Source organism: Bombina bombina, chromosome 4, assembly GCF_027579735.1.
Source record: "Bombina bombina isolate aBomBom1 chromosome 4, aBomBom1.pri, whole genome shotgun sequence".
Classification (NCBI taxonomy): Eukaryota; Metazoa; Chordata; class Amphibia; order Anura; family Bombinatoridae; genus Bombina; species Bombina bombina.
This window is the reverse complement of record NC_069502.1, coordinates 404,293,437-404,311,262: the sequence shown is the minus strand read 5'-3', so window position 1 is coordinate 404,311,262 and position 17,826 is coordinate 404,293,437. Positions and strand designations below refer to the sequence as shown.

The 17,826-nt window shown below is 39.6% G+C and overlaps 1 protein-coding gene across 1 annotated transcript in view; it reads left to right on the top strand.

Annotated features, from left to right (window-relative positions):
- Window positions 1-17,826, top strand: part of MELTF (melanotransferrin) — a 108,442-nt gene that overhangs the window by 68,178 nt on the left and 22,438 nt on the right. Inside the window, exon 13 of the mRNA XM_053709039.1 lies at window positions 13,357-13,544. Within this exon, the coding sequence (XP_053565014.1) occupies window positions 13,357-13,544 (188 nt within the window). The remainder of the gene's footprint in view (window positions 1-13,356; window positions 13,545-17,826) is intronic.

Genomic DNA, 17,826 nt, shown 5'->3' with positions numbered 1-17,826 from the left:
TGTATCCCTTGTTATGATCACATATTATGCTTTTGTGGAATAATGGAGGCAATCATTACTCCATAGGCTGGCAAGTTTTATTTTGCTTTTCTTAGTGGTTTGCTAGACAAGCTCCCCCATGCATCTCTACTGGGTAGACTACATATCAGCACTCACAGTTCTGGGGAGTGGGCTAGGTATATGTTGAGGTGCCTATAGTTGTGGGTCTGAGATATCACATAGAGGCAGTTTATATGGGGGTACCATTCCACTGGCAACCTTGGCGTATTGTGCACCTCCTATATATGAAGTGTATGATCTCTGATAAATTTCTTTCGCTGACTTTAAAGCTACAGTGTGCTAGTAACATCCCTCTCCCCAGGGCAGTTGTCCTCACTGGACGATCATGGAGAAAGGTATAGGGAATATGACCTGTCACCCCTGCGGGCTGACAGGATAAGGGAGGGGAGAGGGTATTAAGGAAAGTCTCTCCTGCAGTATTAAAGTTGTGATGCAGTGTTGCTGAAAAGGTACCCAAGTCAGCTTTATAGGGATGGGGTATGTGATTACCTTTGCAGAGTTGCTTAGTAGAGCTCCTAATGCTGTATGGGCCTAGATTCCCCCTTCCCAGGCTGGAGTGTGGTCTATTGTATTTTTAATTACCTTTGTAGGTTGTCTCATGCAGGTAAATAGACCCGGAGTTATGCAGGTTCCCAAGGGGTGCCAGGCTGGGCTATCTGGGCTTAGGAGAGGGTGTCCAAGTGGGTTATGCAAGATCCTGCCTTTTATCGAACCCGGTGTGGGCTGGGATGTGATTATTTACACATGTACTTACTGCCGTGAGGCCTCCTGGTGGGCCAAGATGGCCACCGTTTGTGCCACTTCCCTGACTCTCTGGCCTACTTCACACCGGGCTGGCCTGATGATCGGTCTGTTCCTCTATGGAGTACCCACCTTGGTAGGTCAGATTAGGCATAGCGGGTTAGCTTTGTGTTGCTCAGTCCAAGTAGCAAGTTCCGATGTAGGCCGCAGCCGCAGTCTTTCCTGATTTTCTTCCGGTAGTGTTTAACCCGGATAGTTTTGTATCAGTATTAACCAGAAAAGTCTATTGCCGGATCGTCCTGCTATGTGTTACCCCTGTATTCTCTCAGTTACAGTGGATTCTGTGAGGTTAAATGGAGTCGTTTTGCCGTTTATTGACAGAGCTCTGTATCAATGCTTCTATCCTCTCTGGCGGTTAGCTCCGCCCCCTGTTTTCTTTATTTAAAGGGACATCATGCATATTATTTATCTTATCTACTCTGCTGTGGCCAATTATTATTATATATATATATATATATATATATATATATATGCTACTAAACAGATCAAGTGATCAGTGTGTAGAATGTAGCAGGGTTTAGTTACTGTCATCTGGGGTATGCACTTTAACCTATAGCAGTAAATAGAAAAACAACACAATTTTACAAATATTTAAACACGTCTAAATAGTGACCTTTTATATGGATGATGGAAATTTGTAATTGTTACTGGCCCTTTAAGCTCAGTTCTGTTACCTTGATAATACTATAATATTGCCTAACCAGGCTTCCATGTCTTTGTGTGACCCAACCTTGCTTCAGAACTCTTTGTTATATGTGATCGCTAGCAAGGCCTGGATTCAGAACTACTGAAACTTGCTCTTATTTCAGAGTCTCATAAAGTACATATTTATTTTAGTGCACCAATATTACACAGGAGAAATTTCACTTTTATAAAACAACTATACTCTTAAAGTAGAAAACATGATTTTATTGCTCCGAGACACCAAAAGACCAAAGCAGGGTGTATAGAAGCTCCAGTCCTCACAAGACTAATCACAAATAAAATATGTATAATGGGTTGTGGCACACAAATATTTCTCTAATGTTCATCATGACAGTGCATGTATGCAAGAGATGATCCATTGCTAGTGGGTAAATATCTACCCACCACTGGAAGAAGTGCAGAACATGTGAATTGGAAGCCCTACTCCTGAAATCTTGTTCATATTATTTGCTACACACAATAGAACAAAGTCCCTTATGTCATGTATGTGTCATCAGTCGTGTCTAAATGAAGAAGCTGACCATACTTTTAAAATAACAGACACTATAGACCAGTACTGGAACTAGAGAGGTTTCCTTCAGAAGAGAGAACATTCATCAGTTCCTTAAATATATGTAACAACAAATTGCAATAAAATCTTTGTTTAGTTGTGTGAAATCAGAGAAGCATTCAAGAAAGGCACAACGTAGATTCCTCCATACAACATAGATAATTCTTTTAGGAGGCATTTTGTGTTTTTAGTAACTCGATACTTCTGTAATCATCCTACTTATAGAAGCAGACAACGATAAAACTTGGCCTAAATTCAAATTTAAGGGGACAGCCTACTTTTTATTCTTGAAAAGGATAACACCTTCAATTCTCATTCCCCTGCTTTGCATAGCCAACATTGTTATATTAAAATACTTTATAACATTTAAGATTTCCTGTATCTAAGCTCCTGTAGGCCGCCCCTTATCTCAGTGTTTCGTTGATGTTGTTTTTTTTAAAGGGACACTGAACCCAAATTTTTTCTTTTCTAATTCAGAAAGAGCATGCAATTTTAAGCAACTTTCTAATTTACTCCTATTATCAATTTTTCTTCGTTCTCTTGCTATCATTATTTGAAAAAGAAGGCATCTAAGCTTTTTTTTTGTTTCAGTGCTCTGGACAGCACTTTTTTATTGGTGGATGAATTTATCCACCAATCAGCAAGGACAACCCAGGTTGTTCACCAAAAATGGGCCAGCATCTAAACTTACATTCTTGCATTTCAAATAAAGATACAAAGAGAATGAAGAAAATTTGATAATAGGAGTAAATTTGAAATTTGCTTAAAATGTCATGCTCAATCTGAATCATGAAATAAATTTTTTGGGTACAGTGTCCCTTTAAGCTTTTTATAAATTTGCATTATAGTCAGACAGTGCTAGTTCATGTGTGCCATATAGATAACATTATGCTTACTCTTGTGGAGAATGTTAATGGTTTCACAAGCTAAACAAAAAAACACTAAGATAAGGGGCAGTGTGCAGGGGCTTAGATATAGGTATTTATAGAAGTAAAAGATATACGGCTAGATTACGAGTTTTGCATTAAGATGAAAAAGCAGCGTTAGCAGGTCCTAATGCTGCTTTTTCATTACCGCTGCTATTACGATTCTTGCAGGTTTAGGGGCACCGCACACTTCTTTGGCCTTACCGCAAAACGACTTAAGTAAACTTTGTAAACCCTTTTTTCTATGGGACTTCCATAGCGCCGGTATTAAGAGTCTGTCCTGGGAGGCCAAAAAGTGAGCGGTACACCCTCTACCTCGAAGATTCCGAACGCATTTTAAAGTCAGTAGTTATGAGTTTTACACTACAACGCTGTAGCATAAAACTCATAACTAAAGTGCTAAAAAGTACACTAACACCCATAAACTACCTATTAACCCCAAAACCGAGGCCCTCCCGCATCGCAAACACTATAATACATTTTTTAACCTCTAATCTGCTGCTCCGGATATCGCCGCCACTAGAATAAACATATTAACCCCTAAACCACCGCACTCCTGCCTCGCAAACACTAGTTAAATATTATTAACCCCTAATCTGCCGCTCCGGACATCGCCACCACCTACATTATATTTATTAACCCCTAATCTGCTTCCCCCAACATCGCCGCCACCTACATTATATTTATTAACCCCTAATCTGCCTCCCCCAATGTCGCCACAACCTACCTACACTTATTAACCCCTAATCTGCCGCCCCCAACGTCGCTGCCACTATATTAAATGTATTAACCCCTAAATCTAAGTCTAACCCTTACCCTAACACCCCCTAACTTAAATATAATTTAAATAAATCTAAATAAAATTACTATCATTAACTAACGCCTAGATTTAGAGTTCTGCGGCCAAAGGGGTGCGTTAGCTACGCGTGCTTTTTTCTGGCCGCACCTTTTAAATACCGCTGATATTGAGAGTTCACAGAATGGCTGCGTTAGGCTCCAAAAAAGGAGCGTATAGCATATTTAACGCAACTTCAACTCTCGATACCAGAGGTGCTTACGGACGCGGCCAGCTTCAAAAACGTGCTCGTGCACGATTCCCCCATAGAAAACAATGGGGCTGTTTGAGCTGAAAAAAACACCTGCAAAAAAGCCGCGTTCAGCTCCTAACGCAGCCCCATTGTTTGCTATGGGGAAACACTTCCTACGTCTGCACCTAACACTCTAACATGTACCCCGAGTCTAAACACCCCTAACCTTACACTTATTAACCCCTATTCTGCCGCCCCCGCTATCGCTGACCCCTGCATATTATTATTAACCCCTAATCTGCCGCTCCGTAAACCGCCGCTATTTACATTATCCCTATGTACCCCTAATCTGCTGTCCCTAACACCACCGACCCCTATATTATATTTATTAACCCCTAATCTGCCCCCCACAACGTCGCCTCCACCTGCCTACACTTATTAACCCCTAATCTGCCGAGCAGACCGCACCGCTATTATAATAAAGTTATTAACCCCTAATCCGCCTCACTAACCCTATAATAAATAGTATTAACCCCTAATCTGCCCTCCCTAACATCGCCGACACCTAACTTCAAACATTAACCCCTAATCTGCCGACTGGAGCTCACCGCTATTCTAATAAATGTATTAACCCCTAAAGCTAAGTCTAACCCTAACACTAACACCCCCCTAAGTTAAATATAATTGAAATCTAACGAAATAAATTAACTCTTATTAAATAAATTATTCCTATTTAAAGCTAAATACTTACCTGTAAAATAAATCCTAATATAGCTACAACATAAATTATAATTATATTATAGCTATTTTAGGATTTATATTTATTTTACAGGTAACTTTGTATTTATTTTAACCAGGTACAATAGCTATTAAATAGTTAAGAACTATTTAATAGCTAAAATAGTTAAAATAATTACAAAATTACCTGTAAAATAAATCCTAACCTAAGTTACAATTAAACCTAACACTACACTATCAATAAATGAATTAAATAAAATACCTACAATTACCTACAATTAAACCTAACACTACACTATCAATACATTAATTAAATACAATATCTACAAATAAATACAATGAAATAAACTAACTAAAGTACAAAAAATAAAAAAGAACTAAGTTACAAAAAATATAAAAATATTTACAAACATCAGAAAAATATTACAACAATTTTAAACTAATTACACCTACTCTAAGCCCCCTAATAAAATAACAAAGACCCCCACAATAAAGAAATGCCCTACCCTATTCTAAATTACAAAAGTTCAAAGCTCTTTTACCTTACCAGCCCTGAACAGGGCCCTTTGCGGGGCATGCCCCAAAGAATTCAGCTCTTTTGCCTGTAAAAAAAAACACATACAATACCCCCCAACATTACAACCCACCACCCACATACCCCTAATCTAACCCAACCCCCCCTTAAACAAACCTAACACTAAGCCCCTGAAGATCTTCCTACCTTATCTTCACCATACCAGGTTCACTGAACGATCCAGAAGAGCTCCTCCGATGTCTTGATCCAAGCCCAAGCGGGGGGGCTGAAGATGTCCATGATCCGGCTGAAGTCTTCATCCAAGCGGGAGCTGAAGAGGTCCATGATCCGGCTGAAGTCTTCATCCAAGCGGGAGCTGAAGAGGTCCATGATCCGGCTGAAGTCTTCTATCAACGGCATCTTCAATCTTCTTTCTTCCGGATCCATGTTCATCGTGCCGACCCGGAACATCCATCTTCACCGACGACTTCCCGACGAATGACGGTTCCTTTAAGGGACGTCATCCAAGATGGCGTCCCTCAAATTCCGATTGGCTGATAGGATTCTATCAGCCAATCGGAATTAAGGTAGGAAAATTCTGATTGGTTGATGGAATCAGCCAATCAGAATCAAGTTCAATCCGATTGGCTGATTCAATCAGCCAATCAGATTGAGCTTGCATTCTATTGGCTGTTCCGATCAGCCAATAGAATGTGAGCTCAATCTGATTGGCTGATTCCATCAGCCAATCAGAATTTTCCTACCTTAATTCCAATTGGCTGATAGAATCCTATCAGCCAATCGGAATTCGAGGGACGCCATCTTGGATGATGTCCCTTAAAGGAACCGTCATTCGTCGGGAAGTCGTCGGAAGAAGAAGATGGGTCCGCGGTGGAGGTCTTCAAGATGGAGCCGGTCCTCATCGGATGAAGATAGAAGATGCCGCTTGGATCAAGATGGTTGCCGGTCCGGATCGCCTCTTCTTCCCGGATAGGATGAAGAATTTGTGATACCCGGCGAGGTGAAGACAAGGTAGGAAGATCTTCAGGGGCTTAGTGTTAGGTTTATTTAAGGGGGGTTTGGGTTAGATTAGGGGTATGTGGGTGGTGGGTTGTAATGTTGGGGGGGGGGTATTGTATGTTTTTTTTTACAGGCAAAAGAGCTGAATTCTTTGGGGCATGCCCCGCAAAGGGCCCTGTTCAGGGCTGGTAAGGTAAAAGAGCTTTGAACTTTTGTAATTTAGAATAGGGTAGGGCATTTTTTTATTTTGGGGGGCTTTGTTATTTTATTAGGGGGCTTAGAGTAGGTGTAATTAGTTTAAAATTGTTGTAATTTGTTTCTAATGTTTGTAAATATTTTTTTATTTTTTGTAACTTAGTTCTTTTTTATTTTTTGTACTTTAGTTAGTTTATTTAATTGTATTTATTTGTAGGAATTGTATTTAATTTATTTATTGCTAGTGTAGTGTTAGGTTTAATTGTAGATAATTGTAGGTAGTTTATTTAATTAATTTATTGATAGTGTAGTGTTAGGTTTAATTGTAACTTAGGTTAGGATTTATTTTACAGGTAATTTTGTAATTATTTTAACTATTTTAGCTATTAAATAGTTCTTAACTATTTAATAGCTATTGTACCTCGTTAAAATAAATACAAAGTTACCTGTAAAATAAATATAAATCCTAAAATAGCTATAATATAATTATAATTTATGTTGTAGCTATATTAGGGTTTATTTTACAGGTAAGTATTTAGATTTAAATAGGAATAATTTATTTAATAAGAGTTAATTTATTTCGTTAGATTTAAATTATATCTAACTTAGGGGGGTGTTAGGGTTAGGGTTAGACTTAGCTTTAGGGGTTAAAAAATTTATTAGAGTAGCGGTGAGCTCCGATCGGCAGATTAGGAGTTAATACTTGAAGTTAGGTGTCGGCGAAGTTAGGTGTCGACGATTCCCCCATAGAAAACAATGGGGCTGTTTGAGCTGAAAAAAACACCTGCAAAAAAGCCGCGTTCAGCTCCTAACGCAGCCCCATTGTTTGCTATGGGGAAACACTTCCTACGTCTGCACCTAACACTCTAACATGTACCCCGAGTCTAAACACCCCTAACCTTACACTTATTAACCCCTATTCTGCCGCCCCCGCTATCGCTGACCCCTGCATATTATTATTAACCCCTAATCTGCCGCTCCGTAAACCGCCGCTATTTACATTATCCCTATGTACCCCTAATCTGCTGTCCCTAACACCACCGACCCCTATATTATATTTATTAACCCCTAATCTGCCCCCCACAACGTCGCCTCCACCTGCCTACACTTATTAACCCCTAATCTGCCGAGCAGACCGCACCGCTATTATAATAAAGTTATTAACCCCTAATCCGCCTCACTAACCCTATAATAAATAGTATTAACCCCTAATCTGCCCTCCCTAACATCGCCGACACCTAACTTCAAACATTAACCCCTAATCTGCCGACTGGAGCTCACCGCTATTCTAATAAATGTATTAACCCCTAAAGCTAAGTCTAACCCTAACACTAACACCCCCCTAAGTTAAATATAATTGAAATCTAACGAAATAAATTAACTCTTATTAAATAAATTATTCCTATTTAAAGCTAAATACTTACCTGTAAAATAAATCCTAATATAGCTACAACATAAATTATAATTATATTATAGCTATTTTAGGATTTATATTTATTTTACAGGTAACTTTGTATTTATTTTAACCAGGTACAATAGCTATTAAATAGTTAAGAACTATTTAATAGCTAAAATAGTTAAAATAATTACAAAATTACCTGTAAAATAAATCCTAACTTAAGTTACAATTAAACCTAACACTACACTATCAATAAATTAATTAAATAAAATACCTACAATTACCTACAATTAAACCTAACACTACACTATCAATACATTAATTAAATACAATATCTACAAATAAATACAATGAAATAAACTAACTAAAGTACAAAAAATAAAAAAGAACTAAGTTACAAAAAATATAAAAATATTTACAAACATCAGAAAAATATTACAACAATTTTAAACTAATTACACCTACTCTAAGCCCCCTAATAAAATAACAAAGACCCCCACAATAAAGAAATGCCCTACCCTATTCTAAATTACAAAAGTTCAAAGCTCTTTTACCTTACCAGCCCTGAACAGGGCCCTTTGCGGGGCATGCCCCAAAGAATTCAGCTCTTTTGCCTGTAAAAAAAACACATACAATACCCCCCAACATTACAACCCACCACCCACATACCCCTAATCTAACCCAACCCCCCCTTAAACAAACCTAACACTAAGCCCCTGAAGATCTTCCTACCTTATCTTCACCATACCAGGTTCACTGAACGATCCAGAAGAGCTCCTCCGATGTCTTGATCCAAGCCCAAGCGGGGGGGCTGAAGATGTCCATGATCCGGCTGAAGTCTTCATCCAAGCGGGAGCTGAAGAGGTCCATGATCCGGCTGAAGTCTTCATCCAAGCGGGAGCTGAAGAGGTCCATGATCCGGCTGAAGTCTTCTATCAACGGCATCTTCAATCTTCTTTCTTCCGGATCCATGTTCATCGTGCCGACCCGGAACATCCATCTTCACCGACGACTTCCCGACGAATGACGGTTCCTTTAAGGGACGTCATCCAAGATGGCGTCCCTCAAATTCCGATTGGCTGATAGGATTCTATCAGCCAATCGGAATTAAGGTAGGAAAATTCTGATTGGTTGATGGAATCAGCCAATCAGAATCAAGTTCAATCCGATTGGCTGATTCAATCAGCCAATCAGATTGAGCTTGCATTCTATTGGCTGTTCCGATCAGCCAATAGAATGTGAGCTCAATCTGATTGGCTGATTCCATCAGCCAATCAGAATTTTCCTACCTTAATTCCAATTGGCTGATAGAATCCTATCAGCCAATCGGAATTCGAGGGACGCCATCTTGGATGATGTCCCTTAAAGGAACCGTCATTCGTCGGGAAGTCGTCGGAAGAAGAAGATGGGTCCGCGGTGGAGGTCTTCAAGATGGAGCCGGTCCTCATCGGATGAAGATAGAAGATGCCGCTTGGATCAAGATGGTTGCCGGTCCGGATCGCCTCTTCTTCCCGGATAGGATGAAGACTTTGGAGCCTCTTCTGGACCTCTTCAGCCGCCGGATGATGGATGTCTAGCCCCCGCTTGGGCTTGGATGAAGATTTTGGAGCCAGGACGGATCTGTGTGATACCCGGCGAGGTGAAGACAAGGTAGGAAGATCTTCAGGGGCTTAGTGTTAGGTTTATTTAAGGGGGGTTTGGGTTAGATTAGGGGTATGTGGGTGGTGGGTTGTAATGTTGGGGGGGGGGTATTGTATGTTTTTTTTACAGGCAAAAGAGCTGAATTCTTTGGGGCATGCCCCGCAAAGGGCCCTGTTCAGGGCTGGTAAGGTAAAAGAGCTTTGAACTTTTGTAATTTAGAATAGGGTAGGGCATTTTTTTATTTTGGGGGGCTTTGTTATTTTATTAGGGGGCTTAGAGTAGGTGTAATTAGTTTAAAATTGTTGTAATTTGTTTCTAATGTTTGTAAATATTTTTTTATTTTTTGTAACTTAGTTCTTTTTTATTTTTTGTACTTTAGTTAGTTTATTTAATTGTATTTATTTGTAGGAATTGTATTTAATTTATTTATTGCTAGTGTAGTGTTAGGTTTAATTGTAGATAATTGTAGGTAGTTTATTTAATTAATTTATTGATAGTGTAGTGTTAGGTTTAATTGTAACTTAGGTTAGGATTTATTTTACAGGTAATTTTGTAATTATTTTAGCTATTAAATAGTTCTTAACTATTTAATAGCTATTGTACCTGGTTAAAATAAATACAAAGTTACCTGTAAAATAAATATAAATCCTAAAATAGCTATAATATAATTATAATTTATGTTGTAGCTATATTAGGGTTTATTTTACAGGTAAGTATTTAGATTTAAATAGGAATAATTTATTTAATAAGAGTTAATTTATTTCGTTAGATTTAAATTATATCTAACTTAGGGGGGTGTTAGGGTTAGGGTTAGACTTAGCTTTAGGGGTTAAAAAATTTATTAGAGTAGCGGTGAGCTCCGATCGGCAGATTAGGAGTTAATACTTGAAGTTAGGTGTCGGCGATGTTAGGGAGGGCAGATTAGGGGTTAATACTATTTATTATATTGTTATTGAGGCGGGAGTGAGGCGGATTAGGGGTTAATAACTTTATTATAGTAGCGGTGCGGTCCGCTCGGCAGATTAGGGGTTAATAAGTATAGGCAGGTGGAGGCGACATTGAGGGGGCAGATTAGGGGTTAATAAATATAATATAGGGGTCGGCGGTGTTAGGGGCAGCAGATTAGGGGTACATAGCTATAATGTAGCTGGCGGCGGTGTGTGGACGGCAGATTAGGGTTTAATAAGTGTAGGTAGCTGGCGGCGACGTTGTGGGGGGCAGATTAGGGGTTAATAAATATAATATAGGGGTCGGCGGTGTTAGGGGCAGCAGATTAGGGGTACATAAGTATAACGTAGGTGGCGGGCGGCAGATTAGGGGTTAAAAAAATTTAATAGAGTGGCGGCGATGTGGGGGGACCTCGGTTTAGGGGTACATAGGTAGTTTATGGGTGTTAGTGTACTTTAGAGCACAGTAGTTAAGAGCTTTATAAACCGGCGTTAGCCCAGAAAGCTCTTAACTACTGACTTTTTTCTGCGGCTGGAGTTTTGTCGTTAGATTTCTAACGCTCACTTCAGACACGACTCTAAATACCGGAGTTAGAAAGATCCCATTGAAAAGATAGGATACGCAATTGACGTAAGGGGATCTGCGGTATGGAAAAGTCGCGGCTGGAAAGTGAGCGTTAGACCCTTTCCTGACTGACTCCAAATACCGGCGGTAGCCTAAAACCAGCGTTAGGAGCCTCTAACGCTGGTTTTGACGGCTACCGCCAAACTCTAAATCTAGGCCTAAATTATTCCTATTTAAAACTAAATACTTACCTATAAAATAAACCCTAAGCTAGCTACAATATAACTGATAGTTACATTGTAGCTAGCTTAGGGTTTATTTTTATTTTACAGGCAAGTTTGTATTTATTTTAACTAGGTAGAATAGTTACTAAATAGTTATTAACTATTTAATAACTACCTAGCTAAAATAAAGACAAATTGACGTGTAAAATAAAACCTAACCGAAGTTACAATAACACCTAACACTACACTAGAATTAAATAAATTACCTCCATTAAATACAATTAAATACATTAAATACAATTAGCTAAATCACAAAAAAACACACTAAATTACAGAAAATAAAAAACAAATTACAGATCTTTAAACTAATTTTTTTTCCAATCAAATCAGCCAATAGGATTTTTTCTACCTTAATTCCGACTGGCTGATAGAATTCTATCAGCCAATCGGAATCTAAAGGACACCATCTTGAATGACTTCACTTAAAGAGATATTCATTATGAAGAAGCTGTCGTTTGAGGAGGATGCTCTGCGTCGGATGTCTTGAAGATGGACCCGCTCCGCGCTGGAAGGATGAAGATAGAAGATGCCGTCTGGATGAAGACTTCTGCCCATCTGGAGGACCACTTCTGCCCATCTGGAGGACCACTTCTGTCGGCTTCGTTGAGGACATCTTGGCACTTGGATGAAGACTTCTCCCGGTAAGTGAATCTTCGGGGGTTAGTGTTTTTTAGGATTTTTTTAAGGGTGTATTGGGTGGGTTTATTTTTTAGGTTAGGACTTTGGGCCTGCAAAAGAACTAAATGCCCTTTTAAGGGCAATGCCCATCCAAATGCCCTTTTCAGGGCAATGGGGAGCTTAGGTTTTTTTAGTTAGTATTTTATTTGTGGGGTTGGTTGTGTGGGTGGTGGGTTTTACTGTTGGGGGGTGTTTGTATTTTTTTTACAGGAAAAAGAGCTGATTTCTTTGGGGCAATGCCCTGCAAAAGACTCTTTTAAGGGCGCTATTGGTAGTTTAGTTTAGGCTAGGGTTTTTTTTTATTTTGGGGGGGGGCTTTTTTTTATTTTGATAGGGCTATTAGATTAGGTGTAATTAGTTTAAAGATCTGTAATTTGTTTTTTATTTTCTGTAATTTAGTGTTGTTTTTTTGTAATTTAGCTAATTTAATTTAATGTATTTAATTGTATTTAATGTAGGTAATTTATTTAATTATAGTAATTTTATTTAGATTTATTTAAATTATATTTCAATTAGGGGGTTTTAGGGTTAGGGTTAGACTTAGGTTTAGGGGTTAATAAATTTAATATAGTGGCGGCAACATTGGGGGCGGCAGATTAGGGGTAATAAATATAATGTAGGTGTCGGAGATGTTGGGGCAGCAAATTAGGGGTTAATAAGAATAATGTAGGTGTCTGCAATGTCGGGGGCGGCAGATTAGGGGTTAATAAGTGTAAGATTAGGGGTGTTTAGACTCAGGGTTCATTTTAGGGTGTTAGGTGTAAACATAACTTTTATTTCCCCATAGGAATCAATGGGGCTGCGTTACTGAGATTTATGCTGCTTTTTGGCAGGTGTTAGACTTTTTCTCAGCCGGCTCTCCCCATTGATGTCTATTATGGGGAAATCGTGCATGAGCACGTACGACCAGCTCACCGCTGACTTAAGCAGCGCTGGTATTGGAGTGCGGTATGGAGCTCAATTTTGCTCTACGCTCACTTCTTGCCTTTTAACGCCGGGTTTGTAAAAACCGGTAATACCAGCACTGCATGTAAGAGAGCGGTAAGAGAAAACTGCTCGTTAGCACCGCATAGCCTCTAATGCAAAACTTGTAATCTCGCCGATAGGTAATCATAGAGGTAAAAATTATATTAATATAACTGTGTTGGCTTGGCTATGCAAAACTGGGGAATGGGTAATAAAGGGATTATCTATCTTTGTGAACAATAAAACAATTAAACTAGACTGTCCCTTTAATGAATTAGGTCAATAATATGTACTAAAATGCATTAAGATTATATTTCCCAAAATATTTTTCCTTTTCAGGACATAATTCAGAAGTTTGGGCAAAGGATTTAAAGTCTAGTAACTTCCAACTTCTGTGCCCTAATGGTGCCCGCGCTGAGGTGGATCAGTATGCATCATGTAACTGGGCTCAGGTTCCGGCACGTGCTGTAATGGTTCATCCCGACACCAACAAACATGCTGTATATGGCCTGCTGGATAATGCTCAGGTAAGCAGAAACTTTTTTATGATATGCTATATAAGGGCTCAAAATTTCCACTCGCCCACTAGCCATTGGCAAAAAGTGAAATGTATTGATTGAATGTTGAATAAACATTCACTCACTGTCCAAAGTTTGGTGGTTTGTTATAGTAGCAAAGTTAGCACACTGTATTTGCAAAATGTACACTTCTATTGCAGCACTGAGAAACACACATTTTGGACTATGTGCTAAAAAATATTATCTATTCTAAAGAGATATTATATTTATCCATGAAAGGACAAGGATATGTTATCCCTCTAGGGCTGTAGAGAACCCATTAGTGCTTATACTGTTACTTCTGAGAGAATAAATGGTGGCAGAGAGAGAGAGTGGAAAAGTAAAAGTGGAAAAGATAGAGTTAGGAGAGATTGGAGAAAAAAAAAAGAAAGAGTGAAGCGATGTGAGAGAGAGGAAAGAAAGTGTGTAAAGAGAAAATATGGCCTGAGAGAGAAGGGAGAGGGTACAAATAAAGATTGAAGAGAAGAGGAAGTTGAGAAAGATGTTTAAGGGAGAGATAGTAAAAAAAATAAAAATCCAGGTTTGTTATGACCTTCTGTGACTGTCAGCACTCTCTATGTTCAACAACTTCCTTTTTCTATCCAGCTGTTGTATTCCTGTAAACCCCTAGTTGATGTTGCTTACTGCTATGCACCTATTTTTGTTATTAATTAATTTAAAAAAAAAATTGTGTGGTGTTGTTCATGAACTTGAGTCTGACCACGTTCCCCCAGGTACCCCCCTGCGCCACCATGCTATACGATCCATTAATCTATCATTCATGTTGTGCAATTAGGTAGAGGCAGTGAGCCATTCAGCTGCCCTCCATTGATTGCGCAACATGGATGCTTCATAGGCTTACTAACTCACTATGAGCTAGCGCTACCCAGTGGTATATCTTGTGGCCCAACCAAGCTCCAATAGAGGCGGCTCTCCAAACCGCCTCTATGATAGAGCTAACAGGCAGCCAATCAGCGCTGCCGGGAGTGCCGTCATCACAATTATGTGGTGATGGTCTCTCTTGTCTGAGGACTGGGAGGCGTGCCGGGTGTGGACGACGTGATGTCACAAGAGTCGGACTGATACTAGCGGGAACTAAATGAAGGAGGGAGCTGCAGTGCTGACTCACGTGATGCCCGGGGTTGCACTAATGCACTGCAGGAGAGAAGGTGCCTGCTGCCAGTTGCGGTGCGGAACTGCTGCTGTCCAGTGCCCAGGACTGACTGAACGAAGTAGGAGGACAGAGGACTTGAGTCACTTAGAGTCAGGTGAAGAAGACAAGAGGAGCTGCTGCTCAGCCTGAGCCTGCCCAACACCAGTCAGTGTGACTGTTAGAAGTGCGGCATGCCAGGCCAGCAGCGGCAGCCAGACCACATGACTCGGTGCCTCTTTGACTGACTGACAGCCCTGGATGGCTGGACTCAGGATGCCTCACGAGTCACGCCGGTAAGTTAACTTAACTGTCACTGTGTCACAGTAACTTGAGGGGTGACAACTCGTCACTGCAGGGGCTACTTTGTAAATGCTGGGTGAGCTATAATGTGAGTATCGGCCTGGAATAGAATTAAAATCTGTTCGGAATAGCATATATCTTTTTTATTTTTCATTAGTAGCATTGTAATGTGTCTCTTGTTAAAAAAAAGTTGGCTGCCACATGTAGAAAGCCCAACACTCACGCTGAAGCACAAGCAAGGAAAATGTGAGTTTCATATGCCAGTAGAATTTGCAGTTAGTCACGATTTCTGTAGTCCACGTTAATCCCTTTGGTAGGGTAGTGTGGCTTTAAAGCAGTTAGGAACTTGTAAGGGGGTACTTACTGCATTTTCCTAACAATTTTCGGCCCTCGTATAGAAAGCCAGAGTAGGTTTACTCTGGTTTTTCTTTTTCCACAGGCCTCTGTGAGGAAGATGTGTCCTGTCATGCCTGGGAGCTGTCTTCCTGCCGGACAGCGGATTAGCAAGTAAGTGCCATTGTCTTCTAGGCGGGGAGACTGTGCACTTAAAGGAGAGCAAGATCCTTTGATAAAGAACCCTGCATATTTTTATTGGGGCATATCTATAATGGAATTGAATCAGGGAAGGGAGCAGGCATGTGTTATGAGATTGGGTTATTTCCCTTGGTAGAGTAAGGGGTTAACTTTATTGGGACTCTGTATTTGTCTGGGGCTTCTAATACACAGTGCAAGAGTGTCAGTTTTTGATCTGTTATATACCGTCATTAAGGAGAATTCCTTTATTTTATCTTAAAGGGACATGACACCCACATTTTTTCTTTCATGATTTAGAAAGAGAATGCATTTTTAAACATCTTTCTAATTTACTTCTATTATCTAATTTGTTTTATTCTCTTGATATTCTTTGCTGAAAAGCATATCTAGATATGCTCAGTAGCTGCTGATTGGTTGCTGCACATAGAAACCTCATGTGATTGGCTCACCCATGTGCATTGCTTTTTCTTCAACTAAGGATATCTAAAAAATGATGCAAAATAAATAATAGAAGTAAATTGTAATGTGGTTTAAATTTGTATGTTCTATCTGAATCATGATAGAAAGATTTTGGGTTTAGTGGCCCTTTAAGGCTGACAAATTGGGTGTTTTTGCTGTCGGAGAATGCTATATGTTTGCGATCTGACCAGCATTTTTAGCCACAAAGTGATATCGCTGGGGGAAGTCTTCAGTAGGCGGGACTTGTCTGCAGATTTGGAAAGGCGGCTTGTAGCTTTTTTCGTGCCTTCTGTGACGCACGCAATTATGCTGATCACGTGACGCTCTACTCTGTATTGGGACGAAGCGGTTTCGTTCAATCAGAATTGCTTCATTACGGCCACATTTCGTTTGTCACAGGAGCGGGTGAAAGGTAGGCACCTCAGTTACGAGTCTTTTGAGTCTTTATTTGAGCGTATCTTCGCTCTTCATTTGACTACAACGCATTTGACTTAACTATAACAGTCTTCATTTGTCTATATCTATTTTCCTTGTTGCTGAACCAATTCTTTAGCTTAAGGTTCTTTTTTGTATAATAAAAATGTTATACCTTTTTATTTTTTATGTTACATATTTTGTTTTTAAAGTAACGGTATCACATAGCTTGTTCTTTCTTACTAACTGTGTATCTGAGGCCATGTCTGACATGGAACAGGAGTCTGCTCTCATGAATCAGTGCCTTTTGTGTTTGGAAGTCAAAATTGCTGCTCCTATGCAATTTTGTTCCTCATGTGTTAAGAAAACATTGCAGTAAAGGAAAAAAAATGTATGCTGAGCCCAACGTCTCGCAGGATGATGCTGTTCAGGCATTGCCACAGCTTTTTCCTGTGCCGTCCCAAGCCTCAATGGCGTCACATGCAGTGCCCTGCGGTTCCTCACAATCTCTTGGAAGAGTTTATTTGCAAGCAGAAATTGCCGCCCAGTAATCTATAGTGGTATCTGTGGCATTAGCTGCCTTTCCTATGTTAAAAGGAAAATGCAAGAGGAAAATTAGAGATTCAGATAGTAAGGTTTCTGCTCCAGCTCTCGCTACCCAGGTTGCCCTCCCTCATAAATCTGAAGAGGAAGATATGTCAGTAGCCTCTGAGGGTGAAATCTCAGATTCGGACAGTGTATTGCAGAAAAAATGTGTAACAGGAGCACCAGGTGAAGTGATAAAAGTATAAATTTTTATTAAATGCAAAAGGGTATATACCCCGGGTAAGAACACACAAAAAAGAAAAAAGTAACAAACAGATGAACAATGGCTGACCGGTTTCGGCTGTTGCCTTACTCCTAGCCTGCTTAAAACAGATTGACAGTTACTGCCTTAAAAACCCTCATCTGAGTTACCATTGGTTCAGGGGCACACGCCCCAAAATCTCAGCTTCATTCAATTAAATGATCATTAAATGACACCTGAATCTCTACGGTACATGGTTCACAAAAAGCATGCAAATATACAAAACCAAAACTAATACACCTTAACACTCTTAGAGTTTCGAATAATGTTGATCTTTGTTCTGTTATAGTGTCTGAATATGAATTTATGCATGCTGTGATTGTGTGCATGCTAAAACATATACCTGTGTACAAGTAGTTGTTAAACTTGCCGATCGCTCCGGCTGTGTGTGAAAGTGCTTAAAGTTTTATTCATTTAGGAGGGACACTTTAGTCCGTATCATATGCTTTAGTGAATGATAGATTTTTTTAAAGTTTACCTTAAAATTTTTGCATTCAGCCTCGTTTGTTATCATCCGCTCACTGCTGTGTGGCTTGCAAAGGGTG